The 19483-nt window shown below is 39.9% G+C and overlaps 4 protein-coding genes across 14 annotated transcripts in view; 1 reads left to right on the top strand and 3 right to left on the bottom strand.

Annotated features, from left to right (window-relative positions):
- Positions 1 to 5308, bottom strand: part of camk2g2 (calcium/calmodulin-dependent protein kinase (CaM kinase) II gamma 2) — a 100847-nt gene extending 95539 nt beyond the window's left edge. For all 11 annotated transcript variants that reach the window (XM_088304063.1, XM_088304064.1, XM_088304066.1 and 8 more), the window contains exon 1: positions 5165 to 5308. In XM_088304063.1, coding sequence (XP_088160189.1) covers positions 5165 to 5212 — 48 coding nt within the window. In that variant the 5' untranslated portion in view covers positions 5213 to 5308. The remainder of the gene's footprint in view (positions 1 to 5164) is intronic.
- The window catches only part of LOC148330040 (arylsulfatase I), a 70600-nt gene extending 65287 nt beyond the window's left edge, over positions 1 to 5313 (bottom strand). Inside the window, exon 1 of the mRNA XM_088304077.1 lies at positions 5165 to 5313. The gene's annotated coding sequence lies outside the window, so the exon portion shown is untranslated. The remainder of the gene's footprint in view (positions 1 to 5164) is intronic.
- On the top strand, positions 134 to 9939 carry LOC148330039 (transmembrane protein 41A-B-like). Its single transcript, XM_088304086.1, has 10 exons — positions 134 to 326; positions 452 to 490; positions 2108 to 2140; positions 3111 to 3143; positions 3323 to 3376; positions 3756 to 5508; positions 7675 to 7825; positions 7908 to 8069; positions 8742 to 8880; positions 8969 to 9939. The coding sequence occupies exons 6-10, from the start codon at positions 5366 to 5368 to the stop codon at positions 9172 to 9174; spliced, it is 801 nt and encodes a 266-aa protein (XP_088160212.1). The 5' UTR covers positions 134 to 326; positions 452 to 490; positions 2108 to 2140; positions 3111 to 3143; positions 3323 to 3376; positions 3756 to 5365; the 3' UTR covers positions 9175 to 9939.
- On the bottom strand, positions 9830 to 19403 carry LOC148330038 (lysosomal cholesterol signaling protein-like). The gene is made up of 19 exons (XM_088304062.1): positions 19145 to 19403; positions 18601 to 18809; positions 17916 to 18063; positions 17515 to 17644; positions 17266 to 17450; positions 16322 to 16474; positions 16178 to 16245; positions 15753 to 15924; positions 15353 to 15508; positions 14445 to 14528; positions 14246 to 14369; positions 14075 to 14159; positions 13738 to 13825; positions 13194 to 13431; positions 13048 to 13125; positions 12815 to 12972; positions 12325 to 12485; positions 12109 to 12246; positions 9830 to 11441 (listed from the first exon to the last, which is right to left on the bottom strand). The coding sequence occupies exons 2-19, from the start codon at positions 18768 to 18770 to the stop codon at positions 11393 to 11395; spliced, it is 2385 nt and encodes a 794-aa protein (XP_088160188.1). The 5' UTR covers positions 18771 to 18809; positions 19145 to 19403; the 3' UTR covers positions 9830 to 11392.
- Positions 19404 to 19483: the final 80 nt, after the last annotated feature.

Here is a 19483-nt window from a genome sequence, read left to right as displayed (position 1 = left end):
CGTTTCTCCCATGCCTTCTTCCAACCCTCGCCCGCATCACCAAAAAAAAAAAAAAAAAAATACACAAATAAATGGCGGGTGTGTACTACCGATAAGAACTTATGCTGGCGTCGGGATGGTAGTAATTGATGTATGTAGACAAGTTGGACCAACTGGATAGTTGAGATGTTTCAACCACACGCAGCATGGTATATAAGACCTTGGTTACGAATCGGTGCTCGAGAAGGAGCTCACGTTTGTCCTGGTGTGAGGAGAACAAACCATGAGAGCCCACGTCGTCTTCCTGCTACTAACGGCCATACCTGCTTTTGGCATTGATGACGGAGGTATGCACCTTATTCCGTTTCGGGAAACAATGACGAATAAGTTGGGGCCACTCAAAATTTGGGAGGCATGTAAAATCTGGTTGTACAGAGCAATGACAAGTGGTCGTTTACGTTTCTTCCAACAGAATTCCAGAATGAAGGGCTAATTGAGGTGAACCCTCATGGTGAGTCGTCTACCTTCATAAATTTAAAATTATTGATACCTTCTTAAAATTGTAAGAAATATTTGGATGCCAAGAATACCATCCTTTCCTCCTTTCATTTTAATAAAACTCATCCGCGGGAAGTAACCAGTGCTGGCAATTTAGAAATCTCACTTGCAACTAGTTCAAATGAGGAAAAGAAGACGCAAGTTTTGTGTTTGTACCACACTGACCACGGAGAGAAGAAAAGCAAAAAATTGGAAGATGATCTGAAACCCAAATTGGGAAAAGCTAGAAATCCCTTTCCAGAGTTTTGAATGTTCCTGTGTCTACATCGTCATCATCATCATCAAGAAATTCAAAACCACTGTAGCCAACTTCTCACCGAACACGGACAGAGGAGAACATTTGTTCGAATGGTGCAGTACAAAAAAAAAAAGTGCTCAATACTTCCAAATTCTCGTTTTTCCTTGTTGTGTGTTGTTCCAAATTGGCCAATGTATTTGGACATGAGAGTCCATCGTGAAAAATGTGGTAGCAATCTGACAAAATCTATAGAATGACTTTCTTTGAAGTATGCCTTGAAATTCCCCGCGTCGTGCTCCCTCAGGTGAGCAGACCAGACGGTACCGAGGTCTAAGTGGAGGCTCAGAGGGGATCGAGCTTTTTCTGTTGCCGGTTCCTATCTTTGGAATGACATCCCGCTATGCGTTAAATAATCCTTATCTCCGTTTATTTTTAAAACACTTTTATTTAATTAATTTAAATTTTATTTTGAGGCTTTTGACTCAGCATGATACTTGGCACTCTTTTAGTGTTCTATTGTATTTACTGACTTTGTGAAATTAAATTATTGTTTTAAATGCCTTTGCTTTTACAGATCTGATTTCTACTTTAGTACAGGACATTCTGTGTTTCCCCCTATAAACCTTGCTAAGCCGACCGGCTCCTTAACTGATGCTTGATTTTCATCAGTGTACTTTATTTACATTATTAGCGGGCGTATCATAATAAAAAAAAAAAAAAGAAAGAAAATTTCTTTTTTTTTTTTTTTTTAAACAACATTCAACAAATATTACCACAACTCTTACACGACATAGTGTACTATTTGTGGTGGCAGAGTAAAATGATGTCTTTTATTTCCTTCACAAAGTTTCACCGGGTTGTAAGAGGCTGGAATGGCTGTGTGACAAATCCAATTTTTACTGCTTATCTCGTCTGCAGTTACTTCCGAAGTGAATACAAGATGTACCTGTATGTTCACTGAGTAATCATCATCATCATCATTGTGATTGACTGTGTATTTCTTTTCCAGTATATTTTACTCATTAGAATATGTCTCTTTTTATACATGCTATCATTGTATAGTGAGATGAAAAATCAGTTTGTACATCATTTTAGCAGATTTAATTTTTTTTTGCTGGTTACATATTTCTTGACTCAACAAAGCAATACTCTCCAAAATAAATGCCCAAGTTACTAAATGGCCAGTCAGAAATGTAAAGCGCAGAGGGAAACTCTAATTTTGTATGCAGCTTTGGTTATTTTTAAAGTGCTCTATGAATAGAGGTGTGTTTACTTCATTATTTTGCATTACTCATCTGTCAAATATACATAATAAAAATTTTCTTCCAACAGGGAAACAGATCAGAGCTGTAATTGAGTTTGCCAGTGAGTATTCAAATTACATGCTGACATTCTTACGAGGATATCTAATTTAGCCATCCATTCTCTGGACCTCATATACTCTTTTATGTCAGGAGTGATCTTGGGCATATCCCAGCTGGCTTTGGGCAACAGACCCTGACTTGTTCGTTGATATTTTAAATTTTATATTTGAATGGCTAAGCTTGAATAACGTCAGTGAAAATTTGAAATTTGAATTACCGTATTTTTCGGACTTTAAAATCACACTTTTTTTCCATCGGTCGGCTGGTCCTGCAACTTGTACTCTGGAGCAACTTATGAATAAAAAAATTAATGTAATTTCACAGACAGCCACAAGAGGGCACTCTAGTCGTATGCACCTCAGGTAGTTGCCAAGACAATGAATATAAAGGACTTTGCTGGAGGACCTTATTGGTGCTTCCGCTTCATCATCTCTATCAGAGCACGGACAGCGGTGTCCCTAAAACATTAACATGTACACTGGACACCTTTTCTGTTCATGAGTTATATACAGGGTTTTTTTTAGCTGGTTCGACTTATGCTCCGGAGCAACCTGTAGTCCAGAAAATACGGTACATAAGTAGAATTTGCATAGTTTAATGACAATCATTGCATTGACAAAACAATATTAGAATTGTACAATTTGAATATAGTTTGGATTGGAAGTTCAGTCCAATAACCATGACACTGAATCCAAAATTATTGAATGTATTTATTTTATTTTTTTTTACTATATTTTTTAACTCTATATGTTTGAACTATAAATCCTTTCAAAGCAAATTCAGTTCTCAAAATTCAGTTCTGTTACATTTATTTGATTTTGTTTTTGGGAGTTTTATTCACAGGCATGGGTCCAGGAATATTTCACCTCCCAGTGCTCAAGGAGAACATGGATGGCTTTTGGAATATCTGCAAAAAGCTTAATATTTGTCTGTCTTGTATGCAGTATGTAATCCATACTTTCGTTCTACAGGAAACTGGAACCAACATGAAATAGAGCAAGTGGGTGAGTTATCAAGCATACCAACCGGCTGTGTGCCGTCAACATGTTACCGTTCACAATTCTGATTCATCTGTTCATCGAAGCAGTATGAGTCTGCTTATATTTGGTCACACACGGAAAAAATCTTCAGAATGATTAAATGACTTCAAAGCAAAATGACAGACTTCTTGATGCATTTTCAGGCACGCTTCACAATTTCCTTCCAACAGGGCGAGTGAGAGAAACTGAAAATGAGGGTGAGTCATCACAATTAGCAAATTGCTATGCGCTGTCAACTTGCTCCCAATTAACCTTTTTGATTCACCGCGTCTATCTGGTGCTGTGCATTATTTTAAATTTGGTAGCAATTTGACAAAACGTTTACAGTGGCTTTGTTTTTTAAGTACCCTTGTGAACAGGAGCGTGCAGATTTAAATTTTTTTTTGCATCAATGCCAAAGGGTCCCGTACCTACTCGCGCTTTCTTGGGAATGGCCAAAAAGCCTGCTCCAAAATGAAATGATGCACTAATCTGATGTATTTCCAAGCTTGCTTTGCAACTTTGCATCACCATCACATCATCATCTGTCACCATCACTCATCTTCAATCACTGTATAACTCATTTCGTTACAACAGGGAGTGGGAGCGGAGAAGATCCCACAGAAGGCAACCCTGCACCACCGACATGCCAGCTTTCAAATGCTTTTTTCTTGTTTCTACTCTTGATATCAATGTTTATTGTAATGCAATAACATCCATCCACTACAGTAAAACTAATTCCTGAACATGACTGCAGACATCATACCAACACTCATGTTACAGATAATGTGATTTGTTATCCGCAAAGAACAACCACTACCACAGCAGCTCAGCGGGCACGTGTGATTGCTATATTGGTGGATATACAGTAATACAGTACATAGGTATGTAAAAAAAAAAATCTACCGCCCCCTGGTGGCCAATATGTGCACACCAGCAGGAGCCGCATATTTAAACCCTTTGTCTTGGAATTTGGTATTTTCAGTTTTGGTCATATGCAGGACTCATGTTTTTCGTTATTTTGCTTTTTCTTTCCTAAAAAGTTGGTGTGTGGCTGTGGCAGAAGGGCATGGCTGACCATGAACAGCAGGGCTCAACTAATTATTGCCGCTCATCAACTCCAAAAATGCCTGGCTCAGATTCATCACTCAGCCAGAAAATCCCATCAATAATTGATAGTACTTACATATTTGTCCATACTAGTTTATCTCGAGCAATTCAATTATTACTCGATTTTTGCATTCTCCTGCCTGAGTAAGCATTAGTGTGCTTGCTACTTAATGGTCAGCCAGTCTTCTATAACCTACCTTCGTAGTTTTATTTGATTTTTGTCTGAAACAATCTGTCCCGATGAGATAAACGGCTCAAAGCGACAATCATCTGCTTTCTTGGGTCACTTGATTATTCAGGCCATAAAACATTGCTGTAGAGGGCAAATTTTCTTATTTGGAAAAACAACTTACAGTACATGTTTTTGGGGTGTTTTATGGGGTGGGCTGGAAAAAGAGTACGGAATTTCCACTCAATTACCACTTAAAGAAATTAAAGGGAAACAATAAATCCTAGATTTTTCACATTAATAAATACATATAATAAACAATTTTATGAACAATCTCCTATGATTGACATTACTTTCACACGTGTGCACTTGAACTTTTCAGGTCTTTTTATATCCCAATCCAGTCTATACTTCTATATGAGTAATGAACGTGAATACTTTTGACACCTATTAAACTAATTTAAATCCACTGTATATAGTGGAGTACACAGATGTGGAAGGCCAAATAGGACTGGATTTGTAACTTATCACCATGCCGCCATCTTGTAGCCGGACCTTCTTCTTTACAACGTAGCCGTCAATCAACGGCCACTCTACCGGACAATTAGGGCGTGGGTGGCGTCAATACAAGCTCGGCGCATGAATATTAACACGTTTAAATGCAGGGAGAAGAAAAGGCAGAATTTGTCAATATAAAAAAAGAAAAACAACCGTTAACGGGTCCTACCGGGGAAACTTTCCGCTCGCCGGGTGTCACCTGATCCTTCGCCGTCATGAGTCGCGTGTCGGCGGGTAATAGACACCGAGCCTCCCCGGGGTCGGGGTGTCGTCCAACTGGACCGCACCACGTCGCCGTCTGCCTCGTCTCGTCCCTTATTAAATCCACAAGTCTCCGAGTGGAGCCCTTACAAACTTGTAAGTCAACGACATGCGCTCCCTCGCCGGGCTAGCGGCCACCGTGGCGGCGGCCAGCATCTACCTCTATGTGCTCTCCACTCATCTCCCGCCGGCGGACGAACACCTACCGCCGGCCTCGCCGGGGGAGCCCGAACCGGAGCCCCACTACTACAAGTAAGCCAAGTGCAATGAATTAGTCACGCTGCTATTTTCATTTTATTTTTAATAAAAATAAAATACTAGTGGTTCTGTGACTGAGCTCGGAACTAAATTTTCACAAATAAATAAGATAATTTCCAAACAATGGTACCCATTAAAATGAATGATCATGCCATTTATCCGTTTAAAAAAGTTCTTCCGTATTTGTAATAAAGAATGTTGTAAAAAAAAAAAAAAAAAAAAAAACATAATAGAACTGCATGTTAAAGTATGAATGCTTTTATTTATTAAGTTACTGCATGTTGAGGACCAGTTAGTGATGTTGTAGAGTCCTTGTGAGTGTTCTCATTTTGCATTTGTGTGTATCCCAAATGGCTGGAAGTGCATTGGCAACTGTGGCTCTCCCTGCCCACATGCGAGGGCATTATACTACCATAATTGCAACATTTGTTTCACTATCCTCAGTCAGTGGCATATTTGAAGCTATTTCCTAATCACAGTTTGCAGATTTTTAAGGTTTTGCCTTACACAATGCAGTTGACGAGACTCAAACATGCCTTCATCGTGCTTGTGAGGGGAGCAACAAGGAGAGGATGCGGGATACATTCAAGACTGGTCGCCAGTCAATCGGAGGGAGCGTGTAGACTAACAAGCAACACCCATTGACACCTACCCTTGAGCCATGCCGAGAATAGAACCCTGGAGTTCAAAATTGTGAGGCAGACTTGCAAATTAATCTTGTTATCAATCTCATCTGTGTGGGGGACACAAATAGGCATGAGCAAAGGGCAGAAAAACACACATACTAGAATCCCCCTTCTACGTAATTTAAGCCCATGGGCCTTGTCCAGCACCTGCTGAGCCTCTCACCGGCGCCATTTTCTATTGGTCACCAGGCGCAACATGTGGCTTGAACGTGTGCAGTATTTCGGGCGGGAAATATGTCACGGTGGGCACTTTTATTTTTACCCAATGCGTAATGGCTCTCGCGTAAACACACTTCTTGTCTCCTCGTTGGCAAGCGGACTGCCTGTAGTCGCCGCTTCACAAATGCGTGTCAACTGCTCGAACATCCTTAATCACTTTTAGTTGCTTCCTTTGCTGTTAAAAGACAAAAATAGCTCAATTTCCCAGAATGCAACACACTCACAGCTTGTGTTGCTCAGTGGCGGCCAACCAACAATAAATCTTCTAACTAATGCCATTTGGATGAGACAGACAAGTGCAATTTAAATGCATTAAAAAAAAAATCTAACTTTGACATTTCCCTTAAAGGCCATATTAATATGGACTATCTTTAGACTGTCAGTCATAGAATTTTTGTCCCAGCTGCGATGGATAAAAGAAGCATGCAAAATGTCACAACTAAGGACTCTAATCCGACCTCTGACTGATCATGTGATTGATTAGGAGGACACTGGTTGTTGTGTTATTGCAAGATTTGGTATTAAGCCAATCCCAAGTAGAAACAGAGACCTATAGTTTATTCTACAATATGTTTAGTAGGTCATTATGTTTAGTTAAGTGCAGTAAATTTCTTCACATACAACTGAAAATTTTTAATTATTTGAAGTGCTATGGTGGTCTTGTGTATAATTTCAAATCTGTAAAAAAATAAATAAAAAATCTTAGGACTACTCATGTTTGTAGTATCGGGCAGTCTAAGACTCACTGTTCGGGCAACTAAGACCTTTGAACTTTAACGACAGCTGAATTATATCTTGTGGACATTCTGAGCTTCCGTGCAAGTGTCTATAAAGAGGTCACCTATTTTAAAAGTTTAAAACAATAAAAGTTCACCTTGCATTATCGCTGTAGTGTACCGCTTTGAACCCAACGTAATTTTCCCGTGTACAGTGTACAGACTTTTGTTATTGACGAGTGATAATGGGCTTGTGAATTGCAAAAATCTGTGAATAATTGATGTCCATTCAATTGCATTGAGGAAAATAAAACAACATTTCTTTTTAACCTGAAAACATCTGGACATACCCAAAATAAGTGTTTTACACGAAAAACGTGGGTTTCCCACTCCAAAAAAATTTAATGTGAAAAAAAAAAAACAATGGTGGGGGGGGGACTCCACCAGTAGCTAAGGAAATCCGCAGGTCCTGCGTTGATCCAGAGTATATTAAATTCACTGATCCGAGCTCTGAAGTTTGTGGTTTTCCCATTCGCCAGGTTAAAGTTCCCCTCGGATCTGGATGAACTTCGGGAGCTCGCCGAGATGCTCAAGTTCTACAAGCGGGAGCACCACGGCTACGTTTTGCTGCTCTTCTGCAGCGCATACCTCTATAAGCAGTCCTTCGCCATTCCCGGATCCTCCTTCCTGGTGAGACGCCTGCACCCTTTCACGCTACTTTGCCCACTGAACCTGAGTCACATTCCGTTGAATTTTTGGCCCCCTGTGACAGAACATGCTAGCCGGCGCCATATTCGGACCCTGGGAGGGCCTTGCGCTGGCGTGCCTGCTCACCACCACGGGCTCAACGTTCTGCTACCTGCTGTCATCTGCCTTTGGGAAGCAGCATGTGTTTCGCATGTTCCCGGACAAGGTGGCGCTGCTGCAGAGGAAGGTATGATGATTTTTGGCATGTTGCTAGGACAGATTTGTAGAGAATTTCAAAGCAAGTTTCCCGGGAATATTCAGCCCCTGGAGCTAGTTTTACAACATGAAATTTGGTAGACGATGTCAATCATGAGGAGACACCCACAAAAGTCTCAAGAAGCCATTTTAGAAAAAAAAAACACCTAAGACGTCTTCCATTTTGCATTGTAGCAGCTATAGAAGCCATGCGCAAAAAACACAGTGCCACTTTGTTGTGAAATGATTAATTCAGGTTTATATTAGTCCTATCGTTTTTTTTTTTTTAATTCAGCCCCTGAAACCAGTCTCACCCAGCAACATTAAATTTGGTACACCCGCCAAAAAGTCTTCATAAGCCTTGCCTGAAAAGACAAACTTTTCTTGCCATAATATTTAGGAAATTCAACAATTGAACCCAGTTTCCCTTCGGAACATATTTGGTAGGTGTGTCCATCACAAGTGGACCCCCAAAAAAAGTCTCAAGAGGCTATGTCTGGAATGAGACTGGAGGTTTGTTTTTTTCTTTTCATTTTAGGTTAACTTTTCCAGAGGTACTTCAAGGACAAAGTCACACAGGGCTAGTTCGATATAATCAACAACGTGCTTGTCTTTATGTCCATATTCCGTCCTCTGTTTCCCATCTCTTCCTGCTCTGTGTCAGGTAGAGGAAAACCGTAGCAGCTTGTTCTTTTTCCTCCTTTTCCTGCGCTTCTTTCCCATGACTCCTAACTGGTTCCTTAACATCACCTGTCCCGTCCTCAACATCCCAATGTCTATCTTCTTCTTCTCCGTCTTCATCGGTGAGCGCCACCCCTTTTTTCAACACCCCACAAACTACCACCGACGCATGGCTCGCTAAAAAGCGCTCTCCCGGCTTTTCGTTCCCAGGTTTGATTCCCTACAACTTCATCTGCGTGCGCACGGGCGCCATTCTTTCGGAGATCCACTCTCTGGACGACATCTTCTCGTGGGCCACGCTGGCCCAGCTGCTGGCCATTGCGCTGGCGGCGCTGGTGCCCGGCGCTCTTATAAAACGCTACAGCCAAGCTCACCTGAAGGTGGATGACATGGACGGCGATCGGAAGAGGCAATGACGGAGGTAGGATTGGGACTTTGAATATCGGAGGCCTCCCCTGGCGGACCTTACGTCACAAGTCTTGACGTCACTGTGAAAAAAATATTGTTAAAGACGGACGGAAACAAGGACAAAATTTTCTCTGTAATAATATGTTCTATGCCCCAACACAGTTTTCTGATTAATATTGCGTTTATAGAGAAAGAATTATGATGACATTATTTTTAGGTTTCCGTCCCATTTGATGTCACGGTTTACGTTGAGATCCGCCTCCATAAGAGCACTCGCGCTTTGGATTTTCAACTTTTACAAGTTGAAAGTGGAATGTCAGGTTCAATCAAATATGTTTTGAAATTGAAGATGTTTACATGCTGAACAAGCATTTTTATCTTCTAAATGTTTCCTTTTGTGCGTATGTCATTTTGCATTATTTGACATTGTTTCTTTGTAATTTTGTGAAGCACTTAGATGTCTTAATACTTATATTTCTTGACAATAACAGGGTAAATCTGTACTTCTGTTACACGTGTGTGTATGTGTGTGTGTGTGTGTGTCTCTGAGGATGAGATTGTCATTCTCTTCCTCTTTGACCAAATTTTGTAAACGTTTAAACAATGCTACTGTAAGTCTTTTACTGTTAATCTATTTTACTTTTTTTTTTAATTCATGTTAATGAGACGGCACAATAAAACGCACTTATTAAAACCTCTTTATTCTTTTGTACACTTTTACACACAGCATGCAGACGCGCACACTTCTCACATTGGCCGAGATCATACATGAAAACACACAATGATAGTCAGATTTTTAGATATCGGTGATGATGCATAAGCAGGAGAGGTGCCATTTTTTTTTAAAAACATTGCTTTGGGTTAAAAAGTAAAAAAACAAATAATGTAAATAATATTGAATGCGACTCAAGTCACCTTCCTAATAAATGGTCTTGTGAACTTCACAGTAAAAGACGAAAACGAGTCAGCAGCAATTTAAACAGTACAGTAGTTCAATGTACAGCTTAGTGAGCAACAAATTGATTTATTTGTAGTATTTTATAATTCCCCACTTATTTAAAAAAAAAATGTTGTATTCCTTGATTACAGTTAAGTTTGGCTTTCTTTGAGTCTAATGAAACTTGAATCTCTTTTTTAAATGTACAGAAATATAATTGTCAGTGTTTTTTGTGTGTTAGTTTGCTAGTGGTGATAATTGCCTTAACTGGTTACAATTTATATTGAATTGAATTTTTTAATTACATTTTTATTTGGATTAGTTTCAACCTAACTTAACTTTTTTGATTTTTTTTTCTTTTTTTACTAATCACCAGGACAATAATTTTGAAAACATTTTAATGTAATTATTTTTCAATGTATTCATTTTATTTACTATATTAATTATATTATATTGTATTTAAGTTAAATGAATTACTTGCGTGATTTAATGGGTGTGAAGCAATTGTCATCATTTTACTTTTTCACTCATATTTACATAACCTTTTTATTGTTGACTGGCCAGCAATGATAATTCACCGAGTTACTTTTTTTATTTGATTTTATTGAATTGATGAGTTGTCAACTTAAATTGATTGATTTTTTATTGATTAATTAAACCTTGAAGATGCCTCTTCAAAGACAAACAGTGACATCTAGTGGCTTCTTTCAGCATAACAATCAAACATACTGTAAATACATGAGAATGAGCCTGGTTGGATTAATATGTTTCCACTTTGCATTATTACCATTGTTTTATTGGAGCTACGGTGGATATTAAAAATGTCAGGAAAAGTATACTCCATTTTGTAGACGTATTTTGGGGTTAATTAGAAGCATTTTAATGGTTTCAATTGCGTGACATCTCCCATTTAAAATAAGTTTGAATGTGATAGGTAAATTCAGAACATGCCCCATACCAAGTTTTAAGAGGGTGTGCACACTTGTGCAATTATAAGTCACATTAGGGATGGAGACCTAATTTTGTGTCAGTGCAGTGAATTCCTGGTTTCAAATCAAGTGTTACTCCTCTCCTGTCGAAATGACGAAACCAAGTGTGTCATTAGGTTTGGAGACAAGTGAAATGGAGTGGAAGTAAAGTCAGCGACCATCGCGAGAGATGGAAGAACTGCACCGTAAGGCACTTTTGGAGGGGAGGACGTCATGCCGGTCGCTGCCTTTTCGTGTCAGGTCGAGGTCATGCTGGTGTCAGTGCTAGTTCTGTAGTTATGCCCTGGCGGCCAGTTTGTATCAGAGCAAGGATTCACCAGTCGAGGCGCTCGCACTCTCTCCTGAAGCACTAGAAGAAGAGAGAGAGAGCGAATAGAATGACTGAATTAATAAACTTAATTGATAAACTGAATAATTTATTTTCAGAATTTTTTTTTTGCAATTGTCTATTGTCTTGCATATTTCTTAATTGTGTTTTATTTTCATCTTTTTTGTGGCAATTATATAGTTTTAAGTAATTGAATTTAATATTCATTAAATAAATTATCATACTGGTTCAAATCAATTGACTTATTGAAGAAATGTATTATTAATTTACAGTTTGTCAATGTAGTTTTCATTCTATGCATTTCTTCATTTTTGTTAATGAATTAGAGTTTTCATGTTAGGTTTAATTTCAGCTTTTGAATCATGATGATTACATAGTAGTCAATTATACTTTTTAAATGTTATTCAAATAGGTATTTTTTGCCGACCAAAAGTGGAATGAGAAAAAGAAGGCAATGTAGACAGTATGCATATATGAGATTTCCTGTGTTTACATATATGTCACCTTTTTGACTTTATTTAAAAACATAATAATAGTAAAATATAAGCATTTGTGTGGCCTCAAATTAATGCAGAAATAAAAATGAACAGCATCAAAGTTGATACTGTATATAGAGAAAAAAAAGCACACTGATAAGGTAATTTTGGAACACGTCCACACACTCGCGCATATACACACAGGTCCATACCTGCGCACATGTAGCAGTCCTTGCACGCAGTTCTCTTTGTGGTAGCGCACAAACTGCGTGCACGTTAGTCGGACCTCCTCGCGAGCTCCTCCTGCCGGCCGGCCCTGATCGACGTCTCGTCCTCGCCACGCTGACAACCTGCCGGGACCGCAGTAGCACAACGGTCATGTGACTGCGACATGTTGACGCGCGCTAGACGGTAGCGGTACGCTCTACCTCCTCTTGAAGGGCAGGAGGATGAGGTGGCGGTCCAGGCCGAAGATCCCGAAGGATAGGAAGCCTTGGCCGTAGTTGGCCACGGCGCAGAAGAACTGAAGCTCCAAGTACAGGCGGCCGGGGTCTTTGTTTAGCAACCACCACAGGCAGCTCGACAGGTTCTACACTCAGTGGTCACAGCATAACATGTACACTTTCTAGTGAGACTCAACAATTGTAATAAATAAATAAATAAAAAAAATTTTTTTAAAGAAACCAAATTAAATGAATTAAAATAATATATAAATTAATTATAAGTGCATTTTTCTGTCAGAAAGATGAATAAGATTAAATGTACTGTAATTTGGAAATATACAAATATTTAACAATTTAAAGGAAGAAATAGTACCAAGTTGAATATTATTTTTTTATGAATTGAAAAAAAAATGAAATTCAATACAATTCCATATATATTATATACCGCAAATTAAAAATATGAGTGAATTCTCACCGCTAGCAGACTGACGATAAGCAGGAGACAGAGGAGAATGTGTCTGACTATCTGCTTGTCATCTGTGGCTTGTCGACATCCGGGTGCTGTTAAATTCAGTAGATGTTCTGAAGAGGACGAACTTTGCTGCTGCCCGTCGCACAACGCCCCCACGTGGCCTGCAGAGAACATCACATCAAATATCCGATCACAAATTTAGTGTCATATACATTACTACAAATTGTATTCCTTGCCTGTGCTATTGCCATGGTTCCTCTGCGTGCTGGTGATCATATCAGGCATGGACTGGAGCGGAGGAGCTGTATGGAGGTCTAACACAAAATAAGGATCAATAAACGCACTATTCTAGATGATCCTCCCCCCATAAAAAACACAATACCAGAGTTAATACTGCAGACAGACGGTGAAAGTTCTGCTGATTGCTCTTGTTGTTGCTGCTGTTGCAATTGGTCTTCCAAACCGCCAGGGGGTGCTCGCTGTTCCTCACTGGAGGCAGGTAGCGCCGCCCGGCTCAGCACGTGGTAGCCTCTCTGCTCGTGGTCTCCCTGGCTCAAACCCATCAGAGAAACTGCAGCCAATGTCAGACTGACAGACAGCACAGTCGCTGTGCAGATTATCTGCGCATAGAAATTGACAAGGATTGTTACTTTTCTTATGGACTGGGTTGGTTCATTTTAGAGCAAAATGCACAGATTAAACACTAAATGCAGGATAATAAAAATGTCAAATGATTACTCATTTAAAATATGTTGTGCATAAATTCAATAAAAATTGTGCCTAAATAAATGTTTAAAAACAGGCCGTTGTAAGAAACCAAAATGCAAACGTAATGCATTGCATACCACACTTTGAGAATTTTATTTTATATTTGAATCACGAAACATACTAATGAGCGTAAAAGTGTTAAAAGGTGCTTGTCTAACCTGAGCTTTTCCGTAGAAGAAGGCAGAGTCGATGGAGGCGGTCCTCTGGCCCACTAACAAAAGACCTCCAACCATGAAGAAAGGAACCCTGTAAACATAAACAATCATAATAATATGACATAGACGCTGACACATTTATGATGGTCAAAATGTCCAGTCATGTAGAATTAAAAGTGTAACCAGCACAATTGAAATTAACTGAATGATGAGAAAGGATTGTCGAGAATCTTAAATAAATCTTTGTAAAGTAAAAACCAACTCATTTGAGATACAATCTTTGCACGCACATTAAAAAGAATAAAACCCTGATCTGGTATAGTTATACTGTGGTACTCACCCCCAACCCAGGATCATGAAAATGGCCGGCCGGAGCCTGAGCAGATCATCTCTGCTGGTCAGAGCCAAGCACAACGGGATTAAACCTAAAAGTGGAGTGGAGGAGAGACGCAGTTAGTGGTTAGCATGTAGATTAGCGGCAGCGCATCAAAATGGAGACGTGCACACTCGCCCGTCCAAATGTACGTGCTGTACAGAGAGCCGTAGAGCAGCGCAAAGGCCAGCATTTTGCCCGTCAGATTATCCTCTTGTCTGGCCAGGAAGTTCCACAGGATCATGCTCACACACACCAGGAACTGGAACGAGGACGAACGCGATCTGGTCACAAGACAAAACTCAACAACTTTGACAAATTTATGTTTAAGACTGACCTGAGCCAAGAACAGATTTAAGGCAAAGAGGTGCGGGAGACGCTTGAATTTCCCACTGAGCAGCATCACAGCGATGGTCCAAACCTGTCAGTTAATGTGGGAGACAAAAAAAGTGGGAGTCATTAAAATAATCATAATTTTTCTTGATGTCACACAGGAATTGAAGGTATGACTAATAATGACTTAGTCAAATTTTTCACCCGTGGAGACAAAATTGTCCACTTTTTGTGACGGGTTAAATGTATTCTTTTAAATCAACTTTGCCTCAAATCGTTAATAAAATTACCATAAAAAATACATGTAGTTAAAATGAATAAAAATATTACTTTTCTTTAAATACTGTATTAAAAATTACATAAATATGTGATATCCTCAGTGCAAGCAGGTTGGCAATAAAAAATGTAAGAAATAAAAGTATGAAATATAAAAATGTATGTATGAATAATTGTAAAATGACACAATTTGCCCCCAAAATCTTTTCAACTTAAAAAAAATAGATGATGATGAAACAAATAATTGAAAAAAAACAATTTTTTTCAATACATTAAATACACTCCAACCTAAAAAATATTGAAAAAAAAAATATATAAATATATAAATCAATAAATACACAAACAATGAATAATGTAAAAATAAATGGATCAATTTAACATTTTGATTTGAAAATGAAAATATGTATTAAAATGAAATTGAGAAATTCATCTTAATGTTAAAACACCAAAAAGAATAAATTCTAAAATCATTTGCAAATATTGCAAACTTGATAACGTCAAATAATGTGATTTCTAATGGCGGTTGAATTTTTATTGGGACCTAAACCAAACATTTAACGTCTGCTTTCGATGGGGGGGAAAAAAAAAAAGGAGATGAGCCAATCTTTGTATCATTTTGAGCATTTGTTGTCATACCAGCGCCAGCAGGCATACGATGCTGATGTTGAAGCTGACGTTTTGAAGCTCGGCCACCAGAGGCGCGGGATCCATCAGCGGGATGGTCAGCAGCCAAGCCGAGACGTACATGATGGGCGCCGAGAGGAACGTGCTGATGACCATGCCTGACGTCACCTGAACGACGACGCCACAAAATGAACGCTTCAAAATGCAAACGAAATGCTAAAATAGATCAAAATTTAATCTAGTAAACAAAGATGTATCTTTGAGAATGCTGCTAAGTTACATACAGTACGTCTGAATCCGTAATCTTCCAGTTTCAAGCAGTTCTTGCACGTTTTATAGTGACGGATGATGACGTTTGACCCGAGTCAGGTCATGTGACTCGAGTCCCCGAATTCTGCTACTAGCTGCTCACCACTTCCAGTTCCATGCCGTAGTGTCCGGCGTAGATGGCCACGCTGGGCGCAGTCGGGAAGACGCCGTAAAGAAAGGCAAAGTTTGATAAGCTGGTGTGATTGGCGCTGGTGCTGTTGACGCCCACGTCCAGAATGTCCATCATGTCCTTGCAGAACAGCGGCATCACCAGACTGAGGGGGACGAATTGAAGAGTTCAAACGCAAAAGTTTTCTTGATTTGATGGTTTTAATTCAATAAATAAATCCATCTGATCTTGGTGCTGTGAATATTTATGTCATTTATATTTCTAATGATTCTAGTTCAGTTTTTAAAAACGAAGTACCGATAAGTTAAAATCCGTGGTCAATTATGTATGTAAATGAAATTTGGCAAGCTCGCTGGAATTGAAAGCATTAATTTATAATAAATATAACTGACACTCACAGTTTAGCAGTGATGAGGAGAATCAACGCGACGCCGGTGTCTCGCGTCAGTTTCCTTAGTTGTCCAACCTGCAACGCAAACATGAAGCCCTCTCAGTTAATGTCCTCCTAAAAATGTTTCGTACGAAAATGAGTGTGAATCGACCATGGTGAGGCCCAAGTAGAACAAAGCGGCCCCTCCGAAAGAGTTGGCCAAGCCATCGATGAACTGGGAGAGCACGTCGGGGATCCTCTGGCCCAGAGCAAAGTGTGAGGCGATGCCCACAACCACCATGAACACGATCGGGTTCTTTAACACCTGGAGAAGAAAGTTTAAGAGTCTTAATCCTCAAACAGATAATACATCAACCTGAAATCGAAACCTATGGGTGGCATCTCTATTGAGAGTAGACCCACAAAACAAAAAGTTTCATGCTTGAAAAGACAAAAGTCATTTTAGGTTGTTTTTAGACGTTTACGGGTGCCATTCAAAGAAAAAAAAATGTCCATGCTGGAATATTTTGAAAAGTCAGCCACTTTTGACAGTTTCACTTAGCACCATGGAATTTGGTTGGGATGTCTATCATAAGTTGACCCACAAAAAACTCAAGAAGGCGTCCGAAAAGAAACAGAAGTCGGCCATTTTGTTTTCATTCTAGGCTTATTATGGACATTTATGTGTTTCCTTCATAATTCTGGCAGGTATATTTTGAAAATTTGTGCATTGACACCGGTTTCACTTAGCAGTATGGAATTTGGTAGGCTCTACTATCATAATTAGAATGCCCCGAAAAGTCATAGGAAGTCGGCCATTTTTTGTTTAACACAACCATTTTAGGCTCCGTTTGTCCAATACCATGACCCCTTGAAAGACGAAAATCTCTGAAATTGTATCTCTGGATATGATTCAGACAATCCAGCCCCAGAAGCCAGTTTTGCCAAGCAGCATAAAACTTGGGAGGTACAGATGTCAAATAAGAGCAGACCCACAAAACAGTTTCAAGAAACCCTGCAAAAAAACACTCAGGGAGTCTGCCATTTTAATTCGAAGAGGCCATTTTACGGACTTTAAACATTCAACATTTATAAAGATTGCAAGTGATGCAGTACCTGTAGCGTGACGACCGCCAACACTCGGGCAGTGCTTCGCTCCACATGTCGGTCGGTCCGCCTTCTCCACCGCTGCACCTCGCACAAAGCAAAGCCGACGGGATTAAGCAGCATGAGCGATACGGGGGCCACCAGGTAGATGTACTGCAGGTACTCCGGGTACGTGCTCCGATACAAAGCATCCACTGGGGAAATACATCTTGTTAGTAAGGACTTAAGCATTGTACATGTGTTTGTGAGGGACCTCACCTATGGGATAGCCCAAAGCAAAGTCGTTGCTTTGCGTAGCAAAGATGGCGTACAGTCCGGCTTTGCCGTACCTGTTTTCCGGGCTGGCAACCATCATCGTGAGAACACACACCAGCGTGAACACAGCCACCTACACACACGGACATGTACAATCGTATTAATTTTCAATTATCAATTTACTACACATAGATATGATGTTGCAAAAGTGTTTGTTGTTTTTCGCTGAGGATAAAGAATATATGTCTGTGATTATTGTCATATGTTGTGTAAATGTCAGCTGGAGTCCTTGAGAGTGTTTTCATTTAATATTTGTGTGTGTGCTAGTGCAGACCGTTGCTCTCCTTGCCCACATGTGAGGGCATCACAGTGTCTTAACTAACTCACTGGACTCCCAAGCTGACCTTGGCAACCAGGACGCTCCACAGGAAGGACCAGATGACGTCACCGAACTGCAGCAGCACCATGTTTTTGAACAGCAAAGCCGGGAGGGCAAATTTAGACACAAAGCTGCCCAGACCCTTTGCCTGGTTCTCGGTGATCACGTCAGCCCTGTGCGGATGTAACAAAACTTCAAATGACAGATTCATGTCTCATTGGGATGTTTTTATTTTTATTTCAGACCCTTTTAGGGGGGCGAAAGTGTGTTACAGCTGACTCTCATTTGCAATCTTTGTAGTTCAGGATGCGACTTCATGACATAAACCAAGGCAGAATTCAGGTTAAAAGAGATGACAGCATGTACTTTGCTCTATATTCTGAAAAAAATAACTAGATAATTTTATCTCATCAATCATCTTTTCATTTGATCTATTTCCTCATTTTGTTAATTTTGTTTTAATCTTTTTAATGTGCTAATCAAAATACCAAGACAGTTGGGATAAGCTTGAGCATGCCCGCAAACCCTTGAGAGGAGAAGCACCTTGGCTGAGGGATGGTTTTGATAGTAATCTAACAAAAAAATATATAAAACGAAAAGTATACATGCAAGTCTGATTGCTAAACCCCTAAACAACTGACAATGCTATGCACGCCAATAAATACATTACAGTATTAAAATAAAATGAAGAAATAAACATGACAAGCCACCTGCCAGCTATGTATCCACACAGGATAATGCCAAAGCACTCCAGCAGGGCAGGGAACAGCTTGTCAATGGACATATGAGGCCCAGTACCAGCAACACCACCAGGGCTCGTCAGGGAGCTGTGGGAGATGTTCTTCCCGTGGATGAGCACATATGTGCCGCCTGTCTCCATGGTGACGACCGGGGCTGCTGGGGATGGGAGTTGAACGCACTGGAGAGAAAAACCAGGCAAACATAACGGTGAGCTTCCTTTTTTTTGTTACGTTAGCACACTTGAGTCAATACTTAGCACACTGGTGGGAGATTAATGAGAGCCTAAAACGTTTGTTGTCAAATTAAACTTATTGATTTGTAATAAATTAAAACGTTTCAAAAGAACTCCATGAAGGGGCATGCCTGTTATTAGCTTCATTCGCTGCTGCATGCTAAAAACATCAGGGCACGTCCAGCCTTGCAGACGTTCACAGCGTTCATTTATTTCTATTTTAAGCAGCTGACGCATCATATTACACACAAATAATTCAGTTTCGAGATTATAATGCTTACCTCTGTTACCTAAATCACCATTTTCCCCGTGAATTGTCTCTCTAGTTGTGGTCTATTGCCTTGGGGAAAGCAGCAGTGGGGAATTCTGAATCTGACAGCTGGAAGTGACTGACAGGCAAGTGGACCAATCGGCCGCGAGTTGCGATTCTACATCCCTCTTCGATTGGTTGGAGGCAACGTAAGGGCATGGCAAGGGGGTGGTGGTGGTTGTGGATCATGTGACATAGTCGATAGATAACGGTGTGGTAGTGTACAGTGAATGACGCTTTCAAACGTAATCGGATTTTTCGGGTTCGTATTTTTATGGTTAACGCTGCGATGCGTGAAAAGGCAAAATGA

This window comes from Idiotropiscis lumnitzeri, chromosome 9, assembly GCF_059441095.1.
Source record: "Idiotropiscis lumnitzeri isolate Australia: NSW breed Sydney's pygmy pipehorse chromosome 9, RoL_Ilum_1.0, whole genome shotgun sequence".
NCBI lineage: Eukaryota > Metazoa > Chordata > Actinopteri > Syngnathiformes > Syngnathidae > Idiotropiscis > Idiotropiscis lumnitzeri.
This window is presented reverse-complemented; position numbering and strand designations above follow the sequence as displayed.

What these genes read in the sequence shown, in the direction of transcription:
- LOC148330039 (XM_088304086.1), top strand. Translation starts at nt 5,366, where the DNA reads ATGCGCTCCCTCGCCGGGCTAGCGGCCACCGTGGCGGCGGCCAGCATC. An exon ending in TGGCGCTGCTGCAGAGGAAG is followed by an intron (nt 8,070 to 8,741) that starts GTATGATGATTT and finishes GCTCTGTGTCAG; the next exon opens with GTAGAGGAAAACCGTAGCAG. An exon ending in CTTCTTCTCCGTCTTCATCG is followed by an intron (nt 8,881 to 8,968) that starts GTGAGCGCCACC and finishes TTTCGTTCCCAG; the next exon opens with GTTTGATTCCCTACAACTTC.
- LOC148330038 (XM_088304062.1), bottom strand. Translation starts at nt 18,770, where the DNA reads ATGGAGACAGGCGGCACATATGTGCTCATCCACGGGAAGAACATCTCC. An exon ending in ACGGCATGGAACTGGAAGTG is followed by an intron (nt 15,509 to 15,752) that starts GTGAGCAGCTAG and finishes GTCGTCGTTCAG; the next exon opens with GTGACGTCAGGCATGGTCAT. An exon ending in TAAATCTGTTCTTGGCTCAG is followed by an intron (nt 14,370 to 14,444) that starts GTCAGTCTTAAA and finishes TCCTCGTTCCAG; the next exon opens with TTCCTGGTGTGTGTGAGCAT.